Source organism: Parasteatoda tepidariorum, chromosome 4 (genome assembly GCF_982258835.1).
Source record: "Parasteatoda tepidariorum strain Cologne lab strain chromosome 4, Ptep-v5.0, whole genome shotgun sequence".
NCBI classification, from domain to species: Eukaryota; Metazoa; Arthropoda; class Arachnida; order Araneae; family Theridiidae; genus Parasteatoda; species Parasteatoda tepidariorum.
Window position 1 is genome coordinate 68,894,219 of NC_141758.1, and position 22,204 is coordinate 68,916,422.

The window sequence follows — 22,204 nt, forward strand, 5'->3', positions numbered from 1 at the left end:
AGCTGCCAACTTATCGGCTGTATACAGAAGATTTAACCTTGCGGTAGCTAAATTTGATTTTATTTAATTCTCAAATAAATAAATTTGTGTTGAAATTAGTTTAACAACCAACACATAAAAATGATTCGTATTAGTAAATTAAAGATTTAATTAAAGATTTGAATAAAATTTTTAATTGATAGAAGAAAAAAAAAAGGTTTTCTGGTTTTACGAACTAGAAAATGTTTTATTACAGAATAGAATCTTCAAAAATCATGAAAGCTTGCAACCATGTTAATGTATTGGGTGTACAAATAAGTTTCAGTCGTTCAAGATGGCACTACCAGAAGGTTATGAAGAAATTGACGGGTGTTAAACGTCTTATTGTAAGTTTCTTCATCTGGTAACAACATAAGCTTTAAGTTTTGGTGACGTATTTGCATTTCTTAATTGTTTTGTGCCAAATAAGCGTCATCTGTGGGAACTTTTGATTTACTTCTTTAATTTGAAGTTAGAAGAAATCTGCAGCTGAGGTGCATCGATTGCTTGGAGAAGCATATGGCGAGGCTGCTATTAGTGAGGGAAGTTGTCGTGAGTGGTTTCAGAAGTTTAAAAACGGTGAGTTTAACGTGGAAGACAAAGAAAGCAGTGGAAGGCCGAAATTGTACGATGACAAGGACTTGGAAAAATTATTGGAAGAAGATTCGTCCCAAATGCAAAAAAGACTTGCTCTTACATTACAAGAGACTCAGCAAGAAATTTCACATCGTTTAAAATCATTGGAAATGATCCAAAAACAAGGAAAATGGGTTCCATACGAGCTGAAGCCAAGAAACATTGAACGTCGATTTTGCATGAAAATTGATTTGACTACTTGGAAACACTTCAATGGGAAGTCCTACCCCACCAGCCATATTCGCCAGACATTGCCCCTTCAGATAATCACCTATTCCAGTCGATGGCACATGGACTGTCTGAGTAGAAATTTTCATCATTTGAAGAAACCAAGGACTGGGTCAATTTGTAATATCCTCAAAACATGAAAAGTTCTTCCGACGTGGTATCCGAATGCTCCCAGAAAGATGGGAAAAAGTAGTATCTAGAAATGGAGAATACTTTGAATAAAAAATAAAGTACCGTTTTTTTTCACAATTAACTGCTAATTTTTGATAGAAAACGGTGGAAACTTATTTGCACACCCAATAGTTTATATTGATATAATTCCATTTTTAATTAAACAAAATGGCGACATACTAAGAGAAAAGTCTTATTTAAATTGAATTTCATAATTCAATAACAAAATAAAAAAGATAAGTACTAGGATTAGTATTTTAAATTAAATCTAAGAAATATTCAACAACTAAAACTAAGCGGGTAAAGCTAATCTAGCTTCTTGGAGAAAAATAGCTATGTTACAACAAATAATAACGATGTTAAAGATTGTTTTTCGATTTCTTTTTTTTTTTAAATCTATATAATAGCTTTTAAATCATAGTTTATTTCTAGAAGCGATATTTTTGAAGTAAACCGTCAAATAATAGTAATGTTAACAAGTATTTCCTTCCCTAAAATCTATGTAACAGCTATTTCGCAATGAAGTTTAGAGTTAAAAATGGAAAAATCTCTTTAGTTTTAATTAAGTATATAGATTACAAGTGGCATGTGGTATAGATTACAAGTACGTACGAAAAACGAGTATCAATATTATTCCCCTGTTAGACAAATGATTTATTTTATTTCACTAAAAAGAGTTATGATATCTAATAAGCTATTAGGGAGTTGAGAAAATTAAATTATGAACGAAACATTTATAAAAATGAATTGTAGATACATTTTAATACGGATAGTCAAAACTCTGCATGGCTGCTTTTTTCCATGCTTATCTGCTAGTCTTAATATGATGTTATTAAAGGTTGCTAGGCAACCAATTACTTCTTTCACTAAAACGAACTCGGATAAACAGTCGAATGTGCCTCCTGACTCAAATAATTTTTCTTCAGCATTCATTTTCTGCTAAAAATGTCAAAAATAAACTAATTTGGTTAAATTGATATGATAGAATGAGTAAATTAGTCTAGACTTTCGTTTACATATAAAATACGAAGAAGAAAATAAAACTAGATTGAAATGCGTAATCTGGCATCAACCCTACTTTAACTAATGGAAATAATCATTGCTAATTAGAAAATTAAATGTTTATTAAGACTTCTAGCTTAAACTTTGAGAGTCACTTTAAATTAAGACGTTAAAGAAGACAGTTTTTTAGATTATCATTGACAAATAGAAATTATTTCAGTTGATTTAAATCAAATTTTCATTTGGAAAGATGCTTGGCGTCTTTCAAGAATTTTTTTAAAACTAAAGTTATCGCCAAATCAGGCTCTTTCAACCAGAGTTCCATTTCTGGGATTTTATAAGAATTCACAAAAATTTATTATTTAAATAAGTATAAGAAGTTCATTTAGCATTATTTACAAGTCATTATTTCGCCTCAGTATATGCAGACTCAGGGCTTGAAATTAACGGTGGTCCAAGACCACTAAAATTTAATTCGGACCACCATAAAATAATTATTTGTGACATCCTGGACCAACAATTGATGTAAGTATGCTGTTTTGGCTTTTTGATTTTCGGTTTTATGTTTAGGTCTGTGTTTTCATCAAAAAATAGTATTATTATTTTATCTCATCACTTTTCCGACTGGTAATTTTAACCAGAAACTATGTCATCATGTAACTGTCTATTATTTTGTAAATGAACATGGAAGTAACGTAAAACATTCTGAGCGTTGCGCATACCTTCTGCAATATTCTAAATAGCTATGGGTTTCATGGATTGAAATGGATAACGCAAGTGCAGTGACAAGTTAACTCGTCAGCGGTCAACAGGGTGCTAAAAACAGACCCTCCACAAATATTTTATTATGAAAATGAGCTTATCACAAAAGTTTTCCTTTCAAAAATGGTGGTGATAACGCCATTAATTAATAATTTTAAAACTGCAACTCCTTGAAAGGTATATTCTTTGTTTACTTTATTCCAAAAACAAGATTCGGATAAAAAGAGCCTGCCTAAACGCGTATTTTAGACACTTGCACGCTCATTAGGAAAATTATAAAATCTTCCTCATAAATCTAAAAACCGGAATTTTCATTCAAAAAAATCTTGTCAGACCACTGTTTATTATTATTAGTTTTCAAAAAGTATAAAAAACAAGTTTTTTTTGGCAAATTCCTTTAATGAATACATTGTGATGCCATTGTATGTATTACATATTTCCTAGCTCTTGCATTTCCTTTATTTCACAAATCTAATAATTTTTCATCATTCCTTATCCCTTTTTAAATAAAATGAATCATATAATTAATTTTTATTCAATTTTATAAAGGACAATATCATAAGACATCGGGAGGTTGACTGAGTAGGTTTTTTTTTCGGCGGTGTTCTTTTTCGATAATACGCCTGCAGTGCATCTCATCTGTATTTCAAAGCGTTGCTTAAATAATCATTTTTGATTAGGTAGGTCGTGAAGGATTTATCTCCCATCGCCTGTCCCTGCCATGACCCATGAATACAAAATTTATTATTTTACTTAAAAAATCATTTGGATAAATAAGCTTTCAATTTTTATACCTCCAGTTCTACAACTTACTGTTTTAACTTGATTATTTTCGGCCGTCTTCATCATCAACTTCCCACACATTTACCATTATCTTAATTTTTCATAATTTCACAAAAATAGAAACGTATACCTGAAGACTCCTGTTCAGCTAAGATATATGCATTAAGGGAAAATCAAAAGACTTCTTTTTCTTCGAGTGCGTAAATTTGAAACAATTCGCTTTTCAAACAGAAACCATGACTTTGAACATTTACAACACAATCTCATGAGAAATACCGATTATGCGAGATACAAACACAGTGAAGTAACTAGGGAGTGGAAGCGGGCAGAGATATTTTAAGATTCTAAAATCCTTGGGATGAATCGATTGAAGCAATCCATTTGATAGAGAAAGCCATGTTCCAGCCATAAATACTCCATTTAATAAAAATGATAGCAAGAAGACAAGGGCGGAAATATCGCATCATTACCACGAGGGAAATACTTGAAAATACTCAACCGAATCGTTCTGGAAAAAGATCCTTCAGCAGAAAAAAAAATAAAAACTTTTTGCAAAGATAAAATTTTGATAGGATGCACCCTAAGGGAGTCATAAATAATACCATGGTATATTGCCAGTAAGCAAAGAAGAAAATATCTGGCATTTATTCATCGGAGAAGAAATCGAACTTATATTTTTCTGTTTGATGTACAGATTGATACTTCAATATTTGAAAAAAGTAGCACAATGAAATAATTCTGATTTATTTTTTCTCCGTATTTCGTAGAAGAGGAGGGGGAACAAAACGGTATAAAAGCTTTCAAATTAAGAACTCATAAATATTCCAAAAAATCGCAACATACCCACAAATAGATTGTTAATTTTCCTTACATTCAAATTAAGAATGAATTATACAGAGAATAAAAATCTCTCATTTTAGTGTAGAGGAGAGATTTTGTATTTTTCAATGAAAGAAACTTTAAGATAATGAGCTATTTTTGATAGATTGACCTATTTCTCAAGAAAATATTTTCTATGATAAGTATTCTGAAAATATTTGCTTAAACCAATTACTATCTACAAAAAGGAGGTGTCGGGCGTTTAAGAATTTTGTTAATAATTATAAATAATTAAATTGGTTTTATTCGAAAATAATATGCAGCTGTGCTTACAAATCCAGTCAAGCCCACAAAAAAAAAAAAAAAAAAAAAAATCACCACGTATAATAACTATAATGAAATAACGAATGTGTTCATGTGTTTGAGAAACAAAGGCTTGTTCATACGGCTCTGAATTTTGCCATGATACATCAGGAAAAAATTAAATCATAAAATCATTACCATGAACTACAGGGGCGTGATTAAGGCTTTAGTGGCTATGGGTGAAACATTTTTTTTAAATTTCGGTCCCATTTTTAAAACTGACAAAATGCATAAATAATACTTGATATTATTTAACAATAATACTACAACTAAAATTTTTTATACCACTAATAATAAAAAGCTTAATACTATTATTTAATTATTGTACACCAATTACTGAATAAATAAAATCAGTTATTTTTTTTACAAAACTAAAAACAATAACTTGAAAAGGCAGAGAACTAACTTATCGAATGAAAAGTAAATTAATATAGATCAGAAAATATTTTCAAAAGTAAATTATTCTTGGCGGAACCATTCTTTATTTACAAGTAGATATTTAATAAATTTTAAAATTACTTGTATTGAAATAAATAAATATAAAATTAAATGAGTACAATTGAAGTATAATGATAATAAAATAGCAAATTATATTACATACTACAATGAGCACATTAAAATATGAAAATAATATGAAATGAATAATGAAAAATTATAATTTAAAAGTTACATTCTTTTCTACTTTTAAGCTCTTAAAAGAGATATTTTATTTAATTTATTAACTTATTTCTTGATTCTATGAATAAAACATTTATTATCAATGAGATTTGACATCAATGGTTTATTATCACAGCCTTAAGTATAATATACTCTTAATGGAGTACTGTATAAAGAATATTTTTTAGATAAATCTGTGATTTTAAAAAAAAATCAAGTGATTCAAAGCGTTTGTGATCTTTTTTTAATATTTTAAATTATTATTTAAATTTTTATAATAATTTAAAATATTAAAAAGTATTTAGTATTACTCTTATTAATATATCACTCAATAATACTAGGTAAATTAATTAGTATTTTTTTACTGCCGCTGAAATTATCTGGGATCTTAAAAAACTTTCTAAAATTGAAAAACTATTATTTGATTTTGATAATTTTTATCTCAATGGAAAAATCTCGCCAAATAGGCGATTTCTTTTTTAAAAAAAACTTTCATAATTTTTATATATAAATAAATATATAAGTAATTTATATCCGTTCTAAAATCCAGATATTTCATAACGGCAAGATGGTAAAAATAACTTGAAATTATGATTTGCTTGTAGTATAAGGCACTTACGTTTGCTTTATTCATTTTGACTCTACGAAAAAGCTCCGAAGAACACCGTTAAAGTTAAGCAAAACGTTCTAATTGACAGCAAATAAATAAATGCTAAAAAAATAAACGCTGAATTCCACACATTATTTTCGTTCAGCTCCTATAAAGAAAACACAACACTAAAATCAAATAAAAATTTCATTACTTTTCTCTGGGTGATTTATATCCATATTCAAAATCGAAACACACAAACACATAAGTACAAATACAAGCAGAGGTAACGAGAATAAATAACAGATTTTATTGTAAACCTGTCAACGCATCGTACGTTATCAATAAAAAGCACTTGGGTTATAATGCTAACGCCCAGTCTAATTTAACAATGAAATCAGAAACACAAAGATTCCTTCCTTCCTTCCATTACACTAGACTATTTTCTTTAAATATATCCTACTAAAGCAGATCGAGATAAAGTAAAGTAAATATATTTTTTTGCTTTTTCTTCTCTCTCAGACAAAAGAGATGAGGCCTGAGCAATTATCGTCGTTTCACAATGAGAGTTTTGACGCTTCCTGCCGCAATTTATTTTTATTCAATAAAAGATGGAAAAGATGTTTCTATATTTGGATGTTGGTCGCGTCTATTTCATAATGTTTGGGGTTATTTAATTTGTTAAGTTATTCATTATTGATTAGGAGGCGAGAGAGGAAAATAAAAGTCATGGTTTTGCATATCTTTGGGAAACTGGGAATAAGAGAATTTTCGAGAAAAATTAACTTAAGGGTGAATTGTAAGATATTTATTCTGAAGATAGGTTTTAAGATTGGGTAATTTTAAAAATTAACTTAAGGGTGAATTGTAAGATATTTATTCTGAAGATAGGTTTTAAGATTGGGTAATTTTAAAAATTTAATTAAAATATCACTTTAATGAAATCTTAAAATTAATGTATGATTTAAATTATGAGACATAATTGTTTCTTATAAGTTTCATCATTGATATCTTCCGATTAAAATTAATTTTGAATAAGTGAAAATGATTGCTTAATTTATTCCTTTCAAACATAACGTTGCCTAGTAGTATGAAATAAAACGCGTATTTATTTATTTATTTGGAAAACATTAGAAACGGTTATTATTAACTCTATTATATAAAAAGTGTTTTTTATTACGAACCAAAAATAAAATAAAATAATATAAAAGTAAACACTTCTACGCATTTTTGGTCTAACACTAATCGTTAAGGGTTTGAATTAGATTATTTTCCCATTAATGTGGCAAAAGCGCTTTCTTGTTTACAATGAAAAAAATCGAAGAAAATTAATAAATTTTATTTACTGCGTATAAACTGCAAATAAATAAAATTCATAAAATAAGTTGAAAATATAGAGAAAACATGGAAAATATATATAATAAGGATTAAAAATTATTAAAATAAAATATATTTTATTTTAATATTTTTTTTCCTTTTCTTTTAATTAATCTTAATTATTATTTATGTCTTCTCTATATTTTTAACTTATATGTAGAAATAATAATTTCCTGATAATTTAGGTTATCTACTTTATAAAAGAAAATGGTAAAATCTTTCCAAACAAAAATTATTTTTGTTTATGAAGAATGAAAAGGTAAAACAAGGGCATGAAAATATCAATAAAAAACTGAAAAATATCTTTCTTTGGATGTTGCTCCCGTCAATTTAAAAACATCTGGGGTTATTTAATTTGAGTTATTCATTATTGATAAAGAAGTGAGAGAAAATAAAAGTCATGGTTTCCATATCTTCGGGAAACAATTTTCGGCTTGAATTAAGAGATTTTTTTGGAAAAGTTAATTAAAGGATAAATCATAAAAGATATTTATTCTGAAAATAAGTTTGAAGATAAATGTTTTCAAAATTTCAATTAAGAGCGGAATAGATGGAAGGATATTAATTAATTTTAGAAAATGGTATAATACTAATAACCTCCATACAAATAGCATTTAGGTAAAACCAAATCCAAAGCTTCATTCAAGCCTATTCCTTCAAAGTAACACTATCTTGATGGATACATCTAATTTTTTTCGGAAGGTGGTTAAAGTTTAAAGGTAACTTTTTTACTCTCTAAGGTGTCAAAGATATTTCTTTGCTAATTTTGTTATTGTAGTTTCTACGATCAATTGCTAATAAACTTTTCCTTTTTGAGACATTTTTGTCTTGAAGTTGGATAATGACGTAAAAGTCTATTTTTATTTTGATTTTTGCTTTGTTTACTTTAAGTAGGTTTACGTTCAAAAAATAACTAATTAAGTCTATTTTTATTTTCGTTTTGTTTATTTTGTAAAAAAAAATAGCAAAATTTCCAAAAATGAAAATGGAATTCATTTATTCACGAAAAATGGAATGTAAATTCAAAGGAATTAACTAATTATCTTTTACATGGTTCAAAATTACCTTAATAATTTCAAAAATAAGCAACATGGAACAAAAGGAAGAAAAATCTAAGCAAATTTAAATTATTATAAATTTAAAAATTATCCCTAAACCAGCTAAAAGGTAATATATGATTGTGATGCATATTTCAACTTAACAGTTAAGTAATAGTGTATATTTTTGATACATATTACAACTTAACAGCTAATAGATAAACAATAACTTAGATATACAAAATAGCTTAATGGCTAATTGGCAATGTACAGTGTGCAGAAAAATAAACGGGCCACCCTAAATAATTTTTGATCTAATAATCGGATCTTTATATTTTAATACACAATGGTTCAAGGAGGTAATCTCAAGTATGCAAATTAATCTGTGCAAGCGATATTTTAAGTTAACGAAATAAGACACTTTTGTGTCTGATTTTGTTAAACGTACTTACTCTGAAGGAAACTCTTTTTTCAGACGGATTTTTGACCTATGGACCAAAATATAGCTGCAAGCTTAGAAATATGGTCCTAATAGTTTGGTCAGGAAAGCGGCCCAAGATTTAGACCCCTTAACGGAATTTCTACTTTTTGCGTGTTTCGCCATATCTATAGAGCTTTTTCAGCGAATTGAAAAATTTTCGTACACAACTTCAAAATTCATTTATAATAATTTCAATGTTGAAATTATTTAATTCATTAAATAATTTCATGCAAAACACAAATTTCAATAATCTATATATATATTTCTCTTACACGGCACCAAAAAAAAGCCTCATTACAACTCCCCGAATGGCAACGTTAGAAAATCGACCAATGATTGCTGCTAAAAATGTCACATGGCAAATCTAAATGAGGTGGCTCAACATATAGCGCTTTTAAAAACGGAAACAATAACCAGAGTGAGCATTATCACGTTGTTCAATTCAGATTCATGCCCTAAAAACATGATAATATTTCATTTAAACTCAATTAGGAATTAATTAATTGAAGTGAGAATGCTTTAAAAGGCCGCTGTTGAATTGATATTTTTCTACTGAGAGCTACTTAAATGTCTAAAAAACGTCTAAGTAATTGTATTGAATGCATTGAATTTTTTTATATTTTGCGTTTGTTTATGCATTGAATTTTCACGCTTTAAAAGGCAGAATATTAGTGAAACTGCTAGGGCTTTTAAACGTAATGAAAGAAAACGTGTTCGAAGAGCCCAAGAAAGTGTTGAGGAATGTTATGGAAGACGTAGATTGCAGAGATCAAGTGCAATAATAACTGTTCAAGATGTAACAGTAAATGTCGATATTGGCTCAATGACGGAACAATGTAGTTATTGTAATGCTTACTTCTGGGCCAAGGAAGGAAATTCTTCTGGCAAATATACGAAATGCTGCCACGATGGAAAAATTAGTTTGCCTACACTAATTTTAATTGCCATGCATTTTAATTTATTGTATGTAAAACATCCTTAATTTGTTCTAAAATGTTTTGTACTTTATCACAAATGTTAATTAATATAGAAATTGATTTCAATAATGCTGATCACCAAAAAATATTTCATTTGGCGATAAAACAAATTTTTGTGTTCTTGAAAATGAAAGACTTTTTGAGGGTTATTATCTCACAAGGAAAAGTTAGGGTTTAAAGTTTATATTTTTAAATAATAAAATTTTTTTCTGAAACTTTCAGAATTTCTAGCATTAACTAATTTATTATACACATTTAGTTGAATTTAGGTGAGTAACTGCAATATTTGATAATTTATTTTGCTAATATGTTTCTCATTTAGCTAATGTTTTGATTTTTTCACCATGTACAATTTAAATAGCTAATGTACTTTTTTAAAAGCCAATAAGAACATTGACAGAATTCTTCTACATAAGTACAATACCATGTCTTTGATGATAAAATACTATGTCTTTGATGATAATATACTATGTCTTTGTGCTAGAACATTGTGTTCATTGGCGAGCGGGCGCAGCGAGCCATGGTTCACGGCGTGAACCACATAGGATTGCGTAGCAATTCTCGGGGGTTGGCGAGCGTTAGCGAGCAGGGGGCAGAGCCTCCTAGTTATATATATATTTTTAAATACTTTACTTCAATGATAAAAAAAATATTGATAAAAAAATACACATTATTTTGTTGCCATTTAAAATTTTATTCTTTAAAATAATGTAAAAAATTGTATACCTTACAATTGGGTATACAAAAGCCTACGTCACAGGTCGTGTTATTCCTACTAAATTTAACTAGTAAACAGCATTTACTGCGAACCTGATTTCTAGCGACAAGTAAACATTAAACGAAATGTGTTGTTATGAGTCGCTACTCGTCAGGTTGGAAATGTATTAGTCTAGTTCCTTTTGAAATAGTTTATTTTGTTGTTTTATCTAAGTTTATGAATTTAGTAAACATATTTAAAACTCAGCTTATTAATTAAACTAAAAGGTAAATATTATTCTTAGTAAAATTTTCGGAGTGGAAGTAGTTGTGCTTTTTTCATATTATACCCAATTCAAAAATTTTTCGACAATTGAGTATACTATAGCCTACGTCACAGGTTGTGTTATTCCTACTAAATTTAACCCATGAACGGCATTTTCTGCGAGCCTAACTTCAAGCCACAAATAAACAAACGAAGTGTTTGGTCGTTTAAATAGCTGCTCGCCAGATTTTATTGCATTATAAAGAAAAGTAATTGATATTCGATTTTTGATTAATAATTGATTTATGTGGATAGTGGCATTTATGTGGATAGTGGCACAGAATTTAGCATTGCGTCAAGGTAAATGTTATTCCTACTAAGTGGAAGTAGTTATGTTTTTTTATATTATACCCAATTATTAAATAAAATAATAAATATTAACTAAAAGTTATATTTTGCATGGAATTATCGGTGGATAAACGAATTTTACAATTATAAGGAAAATGTTTTCAATTCACTAAAAAAGTTCGAGATATGGTGAAATACGCAAGAAGTAAACTTCCTAACCAAACTATTGGGACCATATTTCCTGCCTATATCTTGAGTTTCAGAAATCCGAATCCGTCGAAAAAAAGATATGTTTATTCAGAGAAATTACGATTCTGTGTCTGATTTCGTAATTTAAAATATTGTCAAATAACGTCTGCACTAATTAATTAGCATATTTGAGGTCACTTCTTTTAACCTTTAAGATTGAGTCCTAGAACGTGAAGATCCGATCAGAAGTTTTTTAGGATAGTTCGTTTTTCCTTTTGCTTACTATGCAATTTTAATATAGAGTATAGCTTAACAGCTACAAGACAATACGTAATTTTGATTTTTATTATTTTTCAAATTACATTTCTTTTCTTACTGAATAATTGACTTCAAATGAAGGAAAACAACTTGTAAAAAAATTTACATGCAAAAGAAAAGAAAAAGATGACTAAGAAAGAAAAAAAAAACAAGGTCGCGTTATATCTTGATGTGATTAATAAAGCTATCAAATAACTAAATTTTATCAAACGATCTATTCGTTACGTTAACATATCACAAAAAAAAACTCATGATTTTTTAAAATAATGACTTTTATCGCCACGAAACATCGCGTGCAATTTAATTCAGATGAATAAATTAGCAGAGTTAGTCGATATTTCTAAAAACAGGATAGAATTGTCTTTTTCTTTTCTTTTTTAATAAAATCGCACAGGTTAAGAAAGAAAAAGATATGATTGTAAAGGTTTTTTATATTCGTTTCCCTCAACTTTCTTTTACACTAGAATGCTTTAACATAGATTTATCATAACTTATGGAACTAAGCACAGAAATAGCAGTAAGAACGAGTCATTAGCTGGTCCACCATTTTAGATAAATAGAATTTAAATTCTCAATATCTCGAGATTTAAAATCAAGCAGTCAAAAATCATGACAATATAATAAGAATAAACTTATTTTGCATAAGTGACAGTGGTTTAAATTTTCACCTCTTACATGTTCGCACTTTCAGATCTTAGAATAAGCATCTTTCAAATTTAACGAAAATGGGTATCACAGTAAAATTGATTATTAAAATAAAGGATTTGCTGTTTAGTACAACCTATGCTAAGATTTAAAACGAAAAATATGGTTATTGTTTTTGAAAAAAATATGGCGTCCTTGAAAAGAAGAAAAAAAAACGAAATCCGGAATGCGAAAATCCGGACACTAGATCAAAAAATGCTAATTAGTTCCATTTTTTTTATTTTGTACACTGTACAATAACAAAAAAAAGAGCAAAGACTGTGTCACTAAATTTTATTCAAAAATTAAAAACGATTAAAAAAATCGGAGTCTGTAGTTTTGAAGCGAAAAAACTAATAAGAAATATAATGTATAAAATTAATATATTCTGTATCACTTAGCTAAACATTTTTATAAAAAATTAAATATAAATTTTTTTGTGGATTAACAAATTATTTTACTGTCAATTTGTAAGGAAATTGAGGTTAATTTTAATAAAATACAATTTTTATTTAAAAAAAAAAAGGAGCATGTATCTTTTCTACGTTTATTTTCATTAAGGGGAAACAGTTAAAAAGAGAAAAAAATATAGAAACACATCATACATACACATCTATTACATATATGATAACATCTAATTCAAAAATTAGACAATTAATAATCTATCCTTACCGAATAAAGTAGAAAATCCTTTAAATCCCGTGGACAATGGTTTCGGTTTGAACCCGGATGACGTATATTGCTTATCCAGGAAACTGTCCCACGAAGCTGAGACTACGTGAGCTGAGGGCTTAGACCTCATTTTATTCCCTTTCACCAAAACCACACAAGTTTCAGAGAAGATGCACAAAGTAAACGAGATTGAACGACGATTACTTAAACGAGAAAGATATCTGGCATCTTAATTGTCTATTTTTTCCCTCATTGTGTTTCAGTTTCACAATCACAAACCTTTAACCAGGAAAACGGAAAAATAAAATACTAAGTGATCAATTCCGCATGGCGATGATCACGTAAAAGATAGAGACGCTTTTCATGGCCAAGAGTCTAGCCAAAAATGAGAGAGAGCGGATTGAAGAAGAAATGATAGTCAGGGAAAAAAAGTGGAAAGCATAATTCGAACTAGGGCCAGGTTTTTCGTGCTTTACTACAGTCCGAGTCAGGCGGACTAGTAATACACCCTTCTATCGATTAGGTTTCAAGGTTAGAGGGGGAAAAAATTGTGTTCTGGATAATAATATTTGATTGCATCAACTTAGTAAATGGATTAAGATTTCATAAAACAATCGAAGTTTCTCTTGACTTTTCGTAACATACTAATAATATTTTAGCAAAATGAAACACGAATAATTAGTTTCTTTGAAATCGATTATATTAATCTTTTTTACAAGATACTTAGAAAATTAAATTAATTTCAATCGATACTTTTTATGGACACAAAAATGAATCTTTTAAATATAATGCAAAAATTATTTTTAATTCACCGTTGCTTTACTGTTACTTTACTGTTTGTTTCAAATAAAAGAATCTGAGGAAAACAGCTCGAATTTACAAGTGAAAAGATTGAATTAATTTGCTAGTAAATTCCGAAAATCTTTTTTCGATGTAAAAATCTATGTTTACATAAATAAAAATATAATTATTTTTAAATTGAAGCCAAATATTTCTTTTTTTGCTTTAAAAATTTCTTATTGTTACAAATAAGAGGATAGTCAAGCCAGGCAATAAAGCCAAAAAATTAAAAAGTTTGCCCTAATTTGGTACTAAGAAGTAACAGAAATTGTTTTCTAAAAAGATTTTTTTGTTTAAATAAAAATAGGATTACTTCAAAATTTATTTTTGCTTCGAATATTCCTGATTTTTACAAATAAGTAAAGGCAAACACATTTTTCTATGAAGAAAAAAGGATTGAATTTACTATTTTTAAATCGCAGTTTAGTTTTGAGAATTTTTTGCTTTAGGACATAAATATACTATATTCAAACTTAAGCTGAAATTACTTTTTTCTTATTGTTCTTTTCCTAAATGAAATGTAAATTTCTAATCACGGTGAGGCATTTTCTGATATGCACAGATATAATTTTAAAAAATTCTCATTTAAAAATTGCAAAGATTACTCCATTTTTTGGTAATTGAATGAAGGTAAAGTGAAAATTTTAAAAAGTAACTCGGTAGTGTGATCTTAGGTATACTACGATTTGAAAAATTGATTAAAGAAAATGATTGGAGATCCAAGTATACGGTTAGTTTATCTTCTTATCTTTATCCTCACCAAATATCAACTTATCCTCAGCAAATATCAAAATCAACAGATTCAGCCCAGAAGACTTAAAAACTGATAATTTCGTCCTTAGAGGCATCACATTGTGATACAAATAGTGGTTACTTTAACTGCAATCCCTTACAGTTTTTCCCAATTAACGACACTAACTGTTGAGATATTTTGTAACTGTTTTTAGAACTTGGCGAGAATAAATTGGCAAGATTTTTGAAACAGAACACAGCAAACTGTACACTTTAATACCTTTTTTTATAAAATGCTTTCTCAATCGCTGGTTATTTATAAAATATTGTTGTTTTATTTTCCAAAACAAATTGCTTTTTCTGCAATATTTTTCAAGAAAGTTATGTGAGTTACACTTTAAAGCTAGTGAGGAATCTCTCCTTTATTTTTTACAGCAATTTGATCGTGGTGAAATTCAGTAAACATCAGGTACAATTCAGTGAATGTCAACCATTATTTTCAAAAATTTTCAAAAATCAACATTTTTAGAGGATTTGATAACCTAAAAAGTCTAAAATTAATTACAAAATAACGATTTCTGATCATTTTGCCCATTGTCTTTTTATTAGGAAATTATCTAAATCAGGATAAATTTCCGGCGAATTTCTTCTGAAACCAAGTGTCATAGGAAGGGTAAGATTAAATTGTCGAAACTTTCTTAGTGAACATTGTAGGAGACAAAACTATTTTAAAAAATGCTTTCTTTTAAAGAAAAAAAAGTTAAGTTTATACACTACAATGATTATTTTAAAAAATTGACTAGTAAAAATTAAATTGTTACACTAAAAAAAAAAGTTTTAAAAAGAGACTTTTTTGAAAAGTGATTTTTCTTGAAAGAAATAATACACAACAATTATTTTTTAAAAAAATATAAAAGATTCGAATATATCCAACGAAACACCACAAGAACCCGTCATTCTTATTTGAAATTTTAAAGTTGCTTTCTATTTCAACATAAGGCTTTAGGAAAAGGGAAGTTAACTTTAGCATTAAATAGATTAGAATTTTTTTTTTACTTAGACAATCATTTTTTATTAGTATTCTCATTATCTATTTATTATTATTATTTATTATTATTAATTATTATCATTATTCATTTATTACTACGTATTTTTACCATTAAAAAAAGGGGGAGTTACTATAGTGTTCGAATTAATTGGGACAAGCAAGATTTTCTCATTCGAGTTGGTATGGGATTGCCAGTGATGTCCCAAACCGCTTCAAACCAGTTATATCTGCCTTGAGCTGCGGTGACGGATAGACCTTCACTATAATTTACTATTCTGACTGGTTTTTGTGTATTTGTAGTTCAGTTGTGAGCATTTCAGTGTGGAAATTGGTGGTTATAATTTTGAGTTTAGTCTAACACAAGTTATGTGCTTATAAAAAATGGATATTAGTCCAAGGAAGCGCTCTAAAATTATCGCTCTTAATGAACACACTTCTATGACTGTAAGAGACATCGCTACAGCAGTTGGTGTAGGGAAATCTAGTGTTTCCAGAATTCTTAGAACATTTCAAGATTCCGGCTCATCCTCTCCAAAAAGAAAAGGAAAATGTGGACGCAAACGGAAAACTACTCCAAGAACTGATAAAAGTCTAATAAGAAATAGTAAAATTAATCCAAGAAAGACGAGCACAGACCTCCGAAGGGATTTATTGGATTGTGGTGTTGATGTGAGTACTTCAACTGTACGAAAAAGGCTTCTAGAAGTTGGATGTAAGGCAAGAAGACCAAGGTAAAAACAATTTCTAACTCAGAAAATGATGAAAAAACGTTTAGCATGGGCCAGAAAATACCAAAAATGGACTGTAAATGACTGGAAGAAAGTGGTTTTCAGTGATGAAACGCATTTATTTGTGCAGGGATACAAATCAAGTGTAGTTAGACGAAGTGAAGGTAAAAGTCTGAGACCAGATCATATCCAACAGACCGTAAAACACCCTTCTAAACAAATGTTTTGGGGTTTCTTCAGAACAAATAGCACTGGAAGCTTAGTGCCTCTAAAAGGCATGATGAATTCAGCCAAATACATCGATATATTGCATAGTAGGATTGTTCCATTCATGGAAACATTCGACGGAACATTTCAACATGATTTGGCTCCTTGTCACAATTCCAAACTGGTCCAGAAATTTATGCGAGAAAACAAAATAAAAGTGCTTGATTGTCCTGGTAATTCACCAGACCTAAATCCCATTGAGAACCTGTGGCATATTTTAAAGAATCGCTTAGCCAAGATGAATTGCACGACAGATGAACAGATGAACAAATGATAAAAAGTGCTATTCAAGTATGGTTCCACGACGAGGAAGTCAAGAACATGTGCGCTACACTAGTGGAATCAATGCCAAAACGTGTTCTTGAAGTCATATCTGCTAAAGGAGGACATACTTCATATTAATACAGACACGTATCAATGTAACTTAAGGTATGTAATGATTAAAAGCTAAAGTTTCAATAAATCACTTTTTTTTTCATTTGTCCCAATTAATTCGAACAGTATAGTAATTTTAGCAAAATAGATTTGTAAAAAAAAACATTATCATTGCTTACATTATCATTACATTATCAAAACATTGCTTACATTATCATTATTTATTAATTATTATGCCAAATTTTTTTTCGGCTACGGAACCTTAAATAATCAAACTTTTTTTCAGCGGAGCACCGACTTTAAAACTAAAGTCTATTAAGGTAATTGCGAACTTTAAAACCTATAAAAGACAATTTTTAAAATATTTAATTAGAGGAATGAATGTTTTTCATCGATTTATCATTGAGAATCTTAAATTAGGTTTTTATATCCGACAATTAAATTTGCAGTCTTTGTGCTATTTCTAGTCTAGTTATGAATTTATTATTTGTGTATATACATAAGCTGAAAATGAATAAAATGAGCCAAATTATCGTTTACTTCGAAATTAACTTAAAAGAACTGTTATAACGTTGAAAATGATTATTTCGGAAACATTTTCCTTAATTAAAGAAATTAATTATTTTATTTTCTTGAAAAGTGCGATAGAAAATACTAACGCAATTTTCTATAAATGCTTATATGTTCGTTTCAATATACTGTTATTATAAATATATTTTCTTTTAAAAATTGTCATTTCTTGGTATTTTACTAGAAATAATTTCATAAAGGCAACCGAAAGATTGAATTTTGATCTAAATATAATCAGAGATTGTAAAAAGTGCCAACTAACAAGAGGTTATAAAAGTACTCATCCCGGGTTATAAAAAGTACTAACTCGCGGAACCATTTGGGAATGGCTGCCTTATACTGTTTAAATTAATCTTAATCTGAATACTTTCTTAGGAGAATCTGAATTCTGTAACTGATGTAAAAATTATCGGCATTTACACGAAACTTATCCGCTAATATAATTCATTCTATCGAATGAATGCACGATGAATATCAAATGAATGGCATTCCAAAAATTAACAAATAAAAAAATATAATAACTTAAAACATATTCAGAAACGTAGTATTCAAACTTTATATTTATTTGACTAAGAATAAAAATTTTAATACATTATCTCGCACAGAATTATTGCATGAATAAGACATGCCATTCTGGACGAAAACTTATTTACAGAGAATCCAAATAAACAAACAATGAGATTGCATTAGAGGATGATTCATAGAGGTACGTCAATTAAATGTTTTTATTAGAGGAAAAAGAATATTTTATAATAAAAACAAATACGCACTTGATTAGCATTAAAAGAGAGTGAGTGAGTGAGTGTGAGAGAGATTACAGTCATTAGCGTTTTATGGAGAGAGAAAAAAATGAGAGATTTGCTACTGAAAAATGAAATAAATGAAATTTGAAGAGAACTATTTTGTTTGCTAACACATTTGCTCCGCTAGTTGTTTGTCGCAACATTTACGCGATCCCCCGTTATATATAACGTTTTAAAACTTGTACATTTCGACAAAAATAGACTAAAACTGTCATTTAAAAAAGAAAAAGAAACAGTAGCTGCGACAAAGAAATTGATTGCAGATTTGAAATCAGCGATGTGAAATTATCCAATATCAGTTTTAAAAAAATCCCAAGGGGAAATTTTTTTTTTCCCTCAGAGTAATCTTTTTTATGGAAAAAAAATCTTTATGTCAGTAAAGAATGTTTTTTTTTAAAGACAATTTTTATGTTTTAATGTATTTTTGTATCAAGTTGAATTCCACCATGTATCTTTGGAGTTTGGAAGAGTAAAAAATTTAATTAAATTCGGTTTTTCGCAAGTAAAAAAAAACAAAAAAACAGCATAAAATATAAATTTTTACATGCATTTATAAAAAACATTATAAGGAAAATATAATATATACATTTCACTTTGTAAGGAAGACATAAGAATAGGAAACACATATCACTCAACTATTACGAAGCATCTAGCCCCATTTTTAGGACTAATGTTTAATGTCTATGATAGGAATGCTACGTAATTTTGCCCACGATCAAACGAAGTGAACAGCGTTCAAGTTCGTACCCCTTTCTTCAAAAAGCGACCAGCAAGAGGACATTTCTAATCTTGCAGCGTACGTACACCGTCTGTTGTTTAGTCGGCTGTTAGAATCGAACTCACGATCATCATTGCCTTTACCGATAGAGTCACCGAGAAATAAGAATACATTTTGCATTCATATATAAAATTACATTTTAAAGAAATACAATGATTCTTTCATAATTTATTTTTCAAAAGTAAAAAGAAAGAAAATACATGTGGAAACGAGAAAACATTTTAAATGAAAACCCTTCTCGGTGAATACGTTTTTAAAATGAAAAGCTTTTAGCACCGAAAATGATACTACAAATCGCGAACAACACACGAGACTATAGATTTACCACGATTTCAGAAAGTTTTTCGATGCATTAGCACGTTTGAACAAAATTTAAATTCCTTATTTCATTTACCGTTGACTTTACATTATTTAGATATATTTATTAGTATTTTTAAAAAAAATATTGATTCGGAGATGTCGTTCGCTACATACCATTCATCTTGATTTCACTAGTGATTCCATAACATAATAAATTATAAAACCTTAAAAAATCCTTGAAGAACCCTTCAAGGATCTATTCGCGATCGCAACGCTCGAGTACGCCGTCTAGCGGGAGCCTGTAAATATCGGACATTAATTTATCACGTTTTCATTTAGTTCCATCAAAGTCATTGACTGAATCAGACGCCATTTTTTAGCAGCAAATAAGAAACAAAATTTCCCTAAGGAAAAGGCCGAAGAACTTGAAAAAAATCTCCAGAATATTAGTAAATCTTTCAGGAACAGAACACGCCAAACATTTGAAGAAAAATTCCTCAATAATTTTTTATTTCTATTATCAACAAACTTGCAACTGATGACTTCCGATTTCGGATACTGTTACAGATGTGTGTATTAAGGTAAAATGCATTTCTTCTGTCTTCAATTCATTACGAATTAAAGTGAAGTCAACATTGCTTTCGTCATTCCAGTGAATAAATATGAATTCAGAACATACAGAATTGTAATAGTTATAGCATATTCTTCTTCGTTATAGAATAGTATATATTTCTGTATCCATATAATTCGGAAAACAACAATAAAAAATTATCCAAGTTACTTGAAATAGTGCCATTTGTGCTGATTCTTAATTAATTTTAATCGTTTTCTTGGTAAGTATTTTTTTAATTTTGAAAGAATAAGTTCAACTAGAATTCAGCTATTCTGTTTTTAGCTACATATTCCAATTCATATCAATTATAAAATTTTGCTGTGTAGTATGTTATCTAAAAGTAATGAAGGTATAAACTATGTATCTATTATTTGAGAATAAAGTTTTCAAACAAGGAACTTATCATTTTGGAATTCTCCGGGAATCATAAATCAGGTAAGTGCAATGATTTTTACAATAAAAAATTTGCTTGTAAATATTTTTTTTTTCATTTGATGATGGTTCTCTACAGAATGGTTTTTATTTATATGAAAGTTTTTATTTCAATGTTAAGAATTCTTAAAATCGTTTTTTTTATCCTAAGAATTCTTTATTTTCCGTTTTTTAGTTTATAATTTTTTGATAAAAATTGTTCTCAAAATACTTTTGAAAAATTAAATGGTATAACATTATGTGTTTATGTATACTTCTTCTATATTCCAATGTTTGAAATAATATGATTCAGAAAAGTATGGAATAAAAATTCGGTACTTAAGTATTAACGCCACCGCCGCTACAGATTTGGCGGTTTTTAAGTGCCGCCAATCTACACTTAAAATTTTTGCGACAATTCATAAAATAAAACACTTTATTTAAAATCAAAATAGTTAATCGGATTTCGGTGGAAAATGAGCCGATATAGAGTTTAGCATAGATTCAAAACAATCATATCGCCATATGAACTCTGATGAATAAGATTCCAAATGAAATAACATTTCCAAAACGTACGTTTACCAAGATAAAGTTTTATGTTGTGGGAATTGGTACATTTTCGTTTTTTCGGTAAAATATATCCCTCCTGAAAAAATAAAATTGCATCTTGTTTTGTTTTTGGCAAATCCCAAAGACGAATTTTCGTAGCACTAAAAATGGCGACAAAAAAGAATTGTTTTTTTGTTTTTGTTTCGTCAGCATTCTTTATTTTACGTTTCTTAGTTTCTAAATAATGATTTTTATTGAAACTTGAAATTGTTTGATAAAACTTTTTGTCAAAACACCTTGTTTACAAAATTAAATTTCATAAAATTATGAGGCTTATGTATACTTTTTGTTCATTTTAATTTTTGAAGTAATATGATTCTTAAAACTATAGAATGTAAAGTTTAAATGGGCCTTTCATGTTATATCATTAAATTTAGTAATACTATTTCTCGGGCATTAGGTTTTAACTCTTATAAGAATATACATATTTTTTTCTGTTAATGTACAAATATTTTTCCGATGTGTTTTGGATGTTCCTTCTCTAATAAAAAGAGATACCATTTTGTTTTCGGTTGTACAAGAAAGAAGATCAAGCATTTTTCTTTTTTAAATTTAATAAGCCACATTAAAGAAGGAACGTTGCAATGCTACACGCTACATTAACGACGTCTCCAGAGTAACTGAATGACGGTTGATATAGAAATCGCAGGTAAGCGTCTCATACAACAACGCCCCCTATAGTTCGTTGCGATCGCGAATAAAGAATTAATCTCTAAAACACATGCACTAAATTCTGAAACTTGTTTCTGATTAAATAGAGCGGTAAGCAAGCAGACACCACATGCGTTATCTTTCTTGTTATGTTTTAATGTCTATTTATATTATATTTGTTCCTCCAGATCTAACAAACTAAACTTATGAACGATTTATAGGATTGTAGGCTAAAATTGTTCGTTTCTACCTATGGCCAATTTTCAAGATTTTAGCTCAAACGGTTTTGAAGTTTAAAAAGTGATACATACAGATACACATTCAATTTTCTTTTTCTCATTATAAAATAGTTATAATAGCTTTACAAGTCAAAGTTTTCAAGAGTTTATTTTCCATGAAAGCGTTTT

The 22,204-nt window shown here is 28.7% G+C and overlaps 2 protein-coding genes across 6 annotated transcripts in view; one reads left to right on the top strand and one right to left on the bottom strand.

Annotated features, from left to right (window-relative positions):
• The window catches only part of RpS27 (ribosomal protein S27), a 324,227-nt gene that overhangs the window by 87,956 nt on the left and 214,067 nt on the right, over nucleotides 1–22,204 (top strand). The window lies entirely within an intron of this gene.
• Orp8 (Oxysterol-binding protein-related protein 8) overlaps nucleotides 1–22,204 on the bottom strand; it is a 151,244-nt gene that overhangs the window by 52,630 nt on the left and 76,410 nt on the right. The window contains exon 1 of one of the 5 annotated variants that reach the window (XM_043045312.3): nucleotides 13,073–13,465. The exons of the other annotated variants lie outside the window; for them this stretch is intronic. Within the exon in view, the coding sequence (XP_042901246.1) occupies nucleotides 13,073–13,202 (130 nt within the window). The 5' untranslated portion in view covers nucleotides 13,203–13,465. Of the gene's footprint in view, nucleotides 1–13,072; nucleotides 13,466–22,204 lie in introns of those variants that run through there. 5 annotated transcript variants of the gene reach the window in all.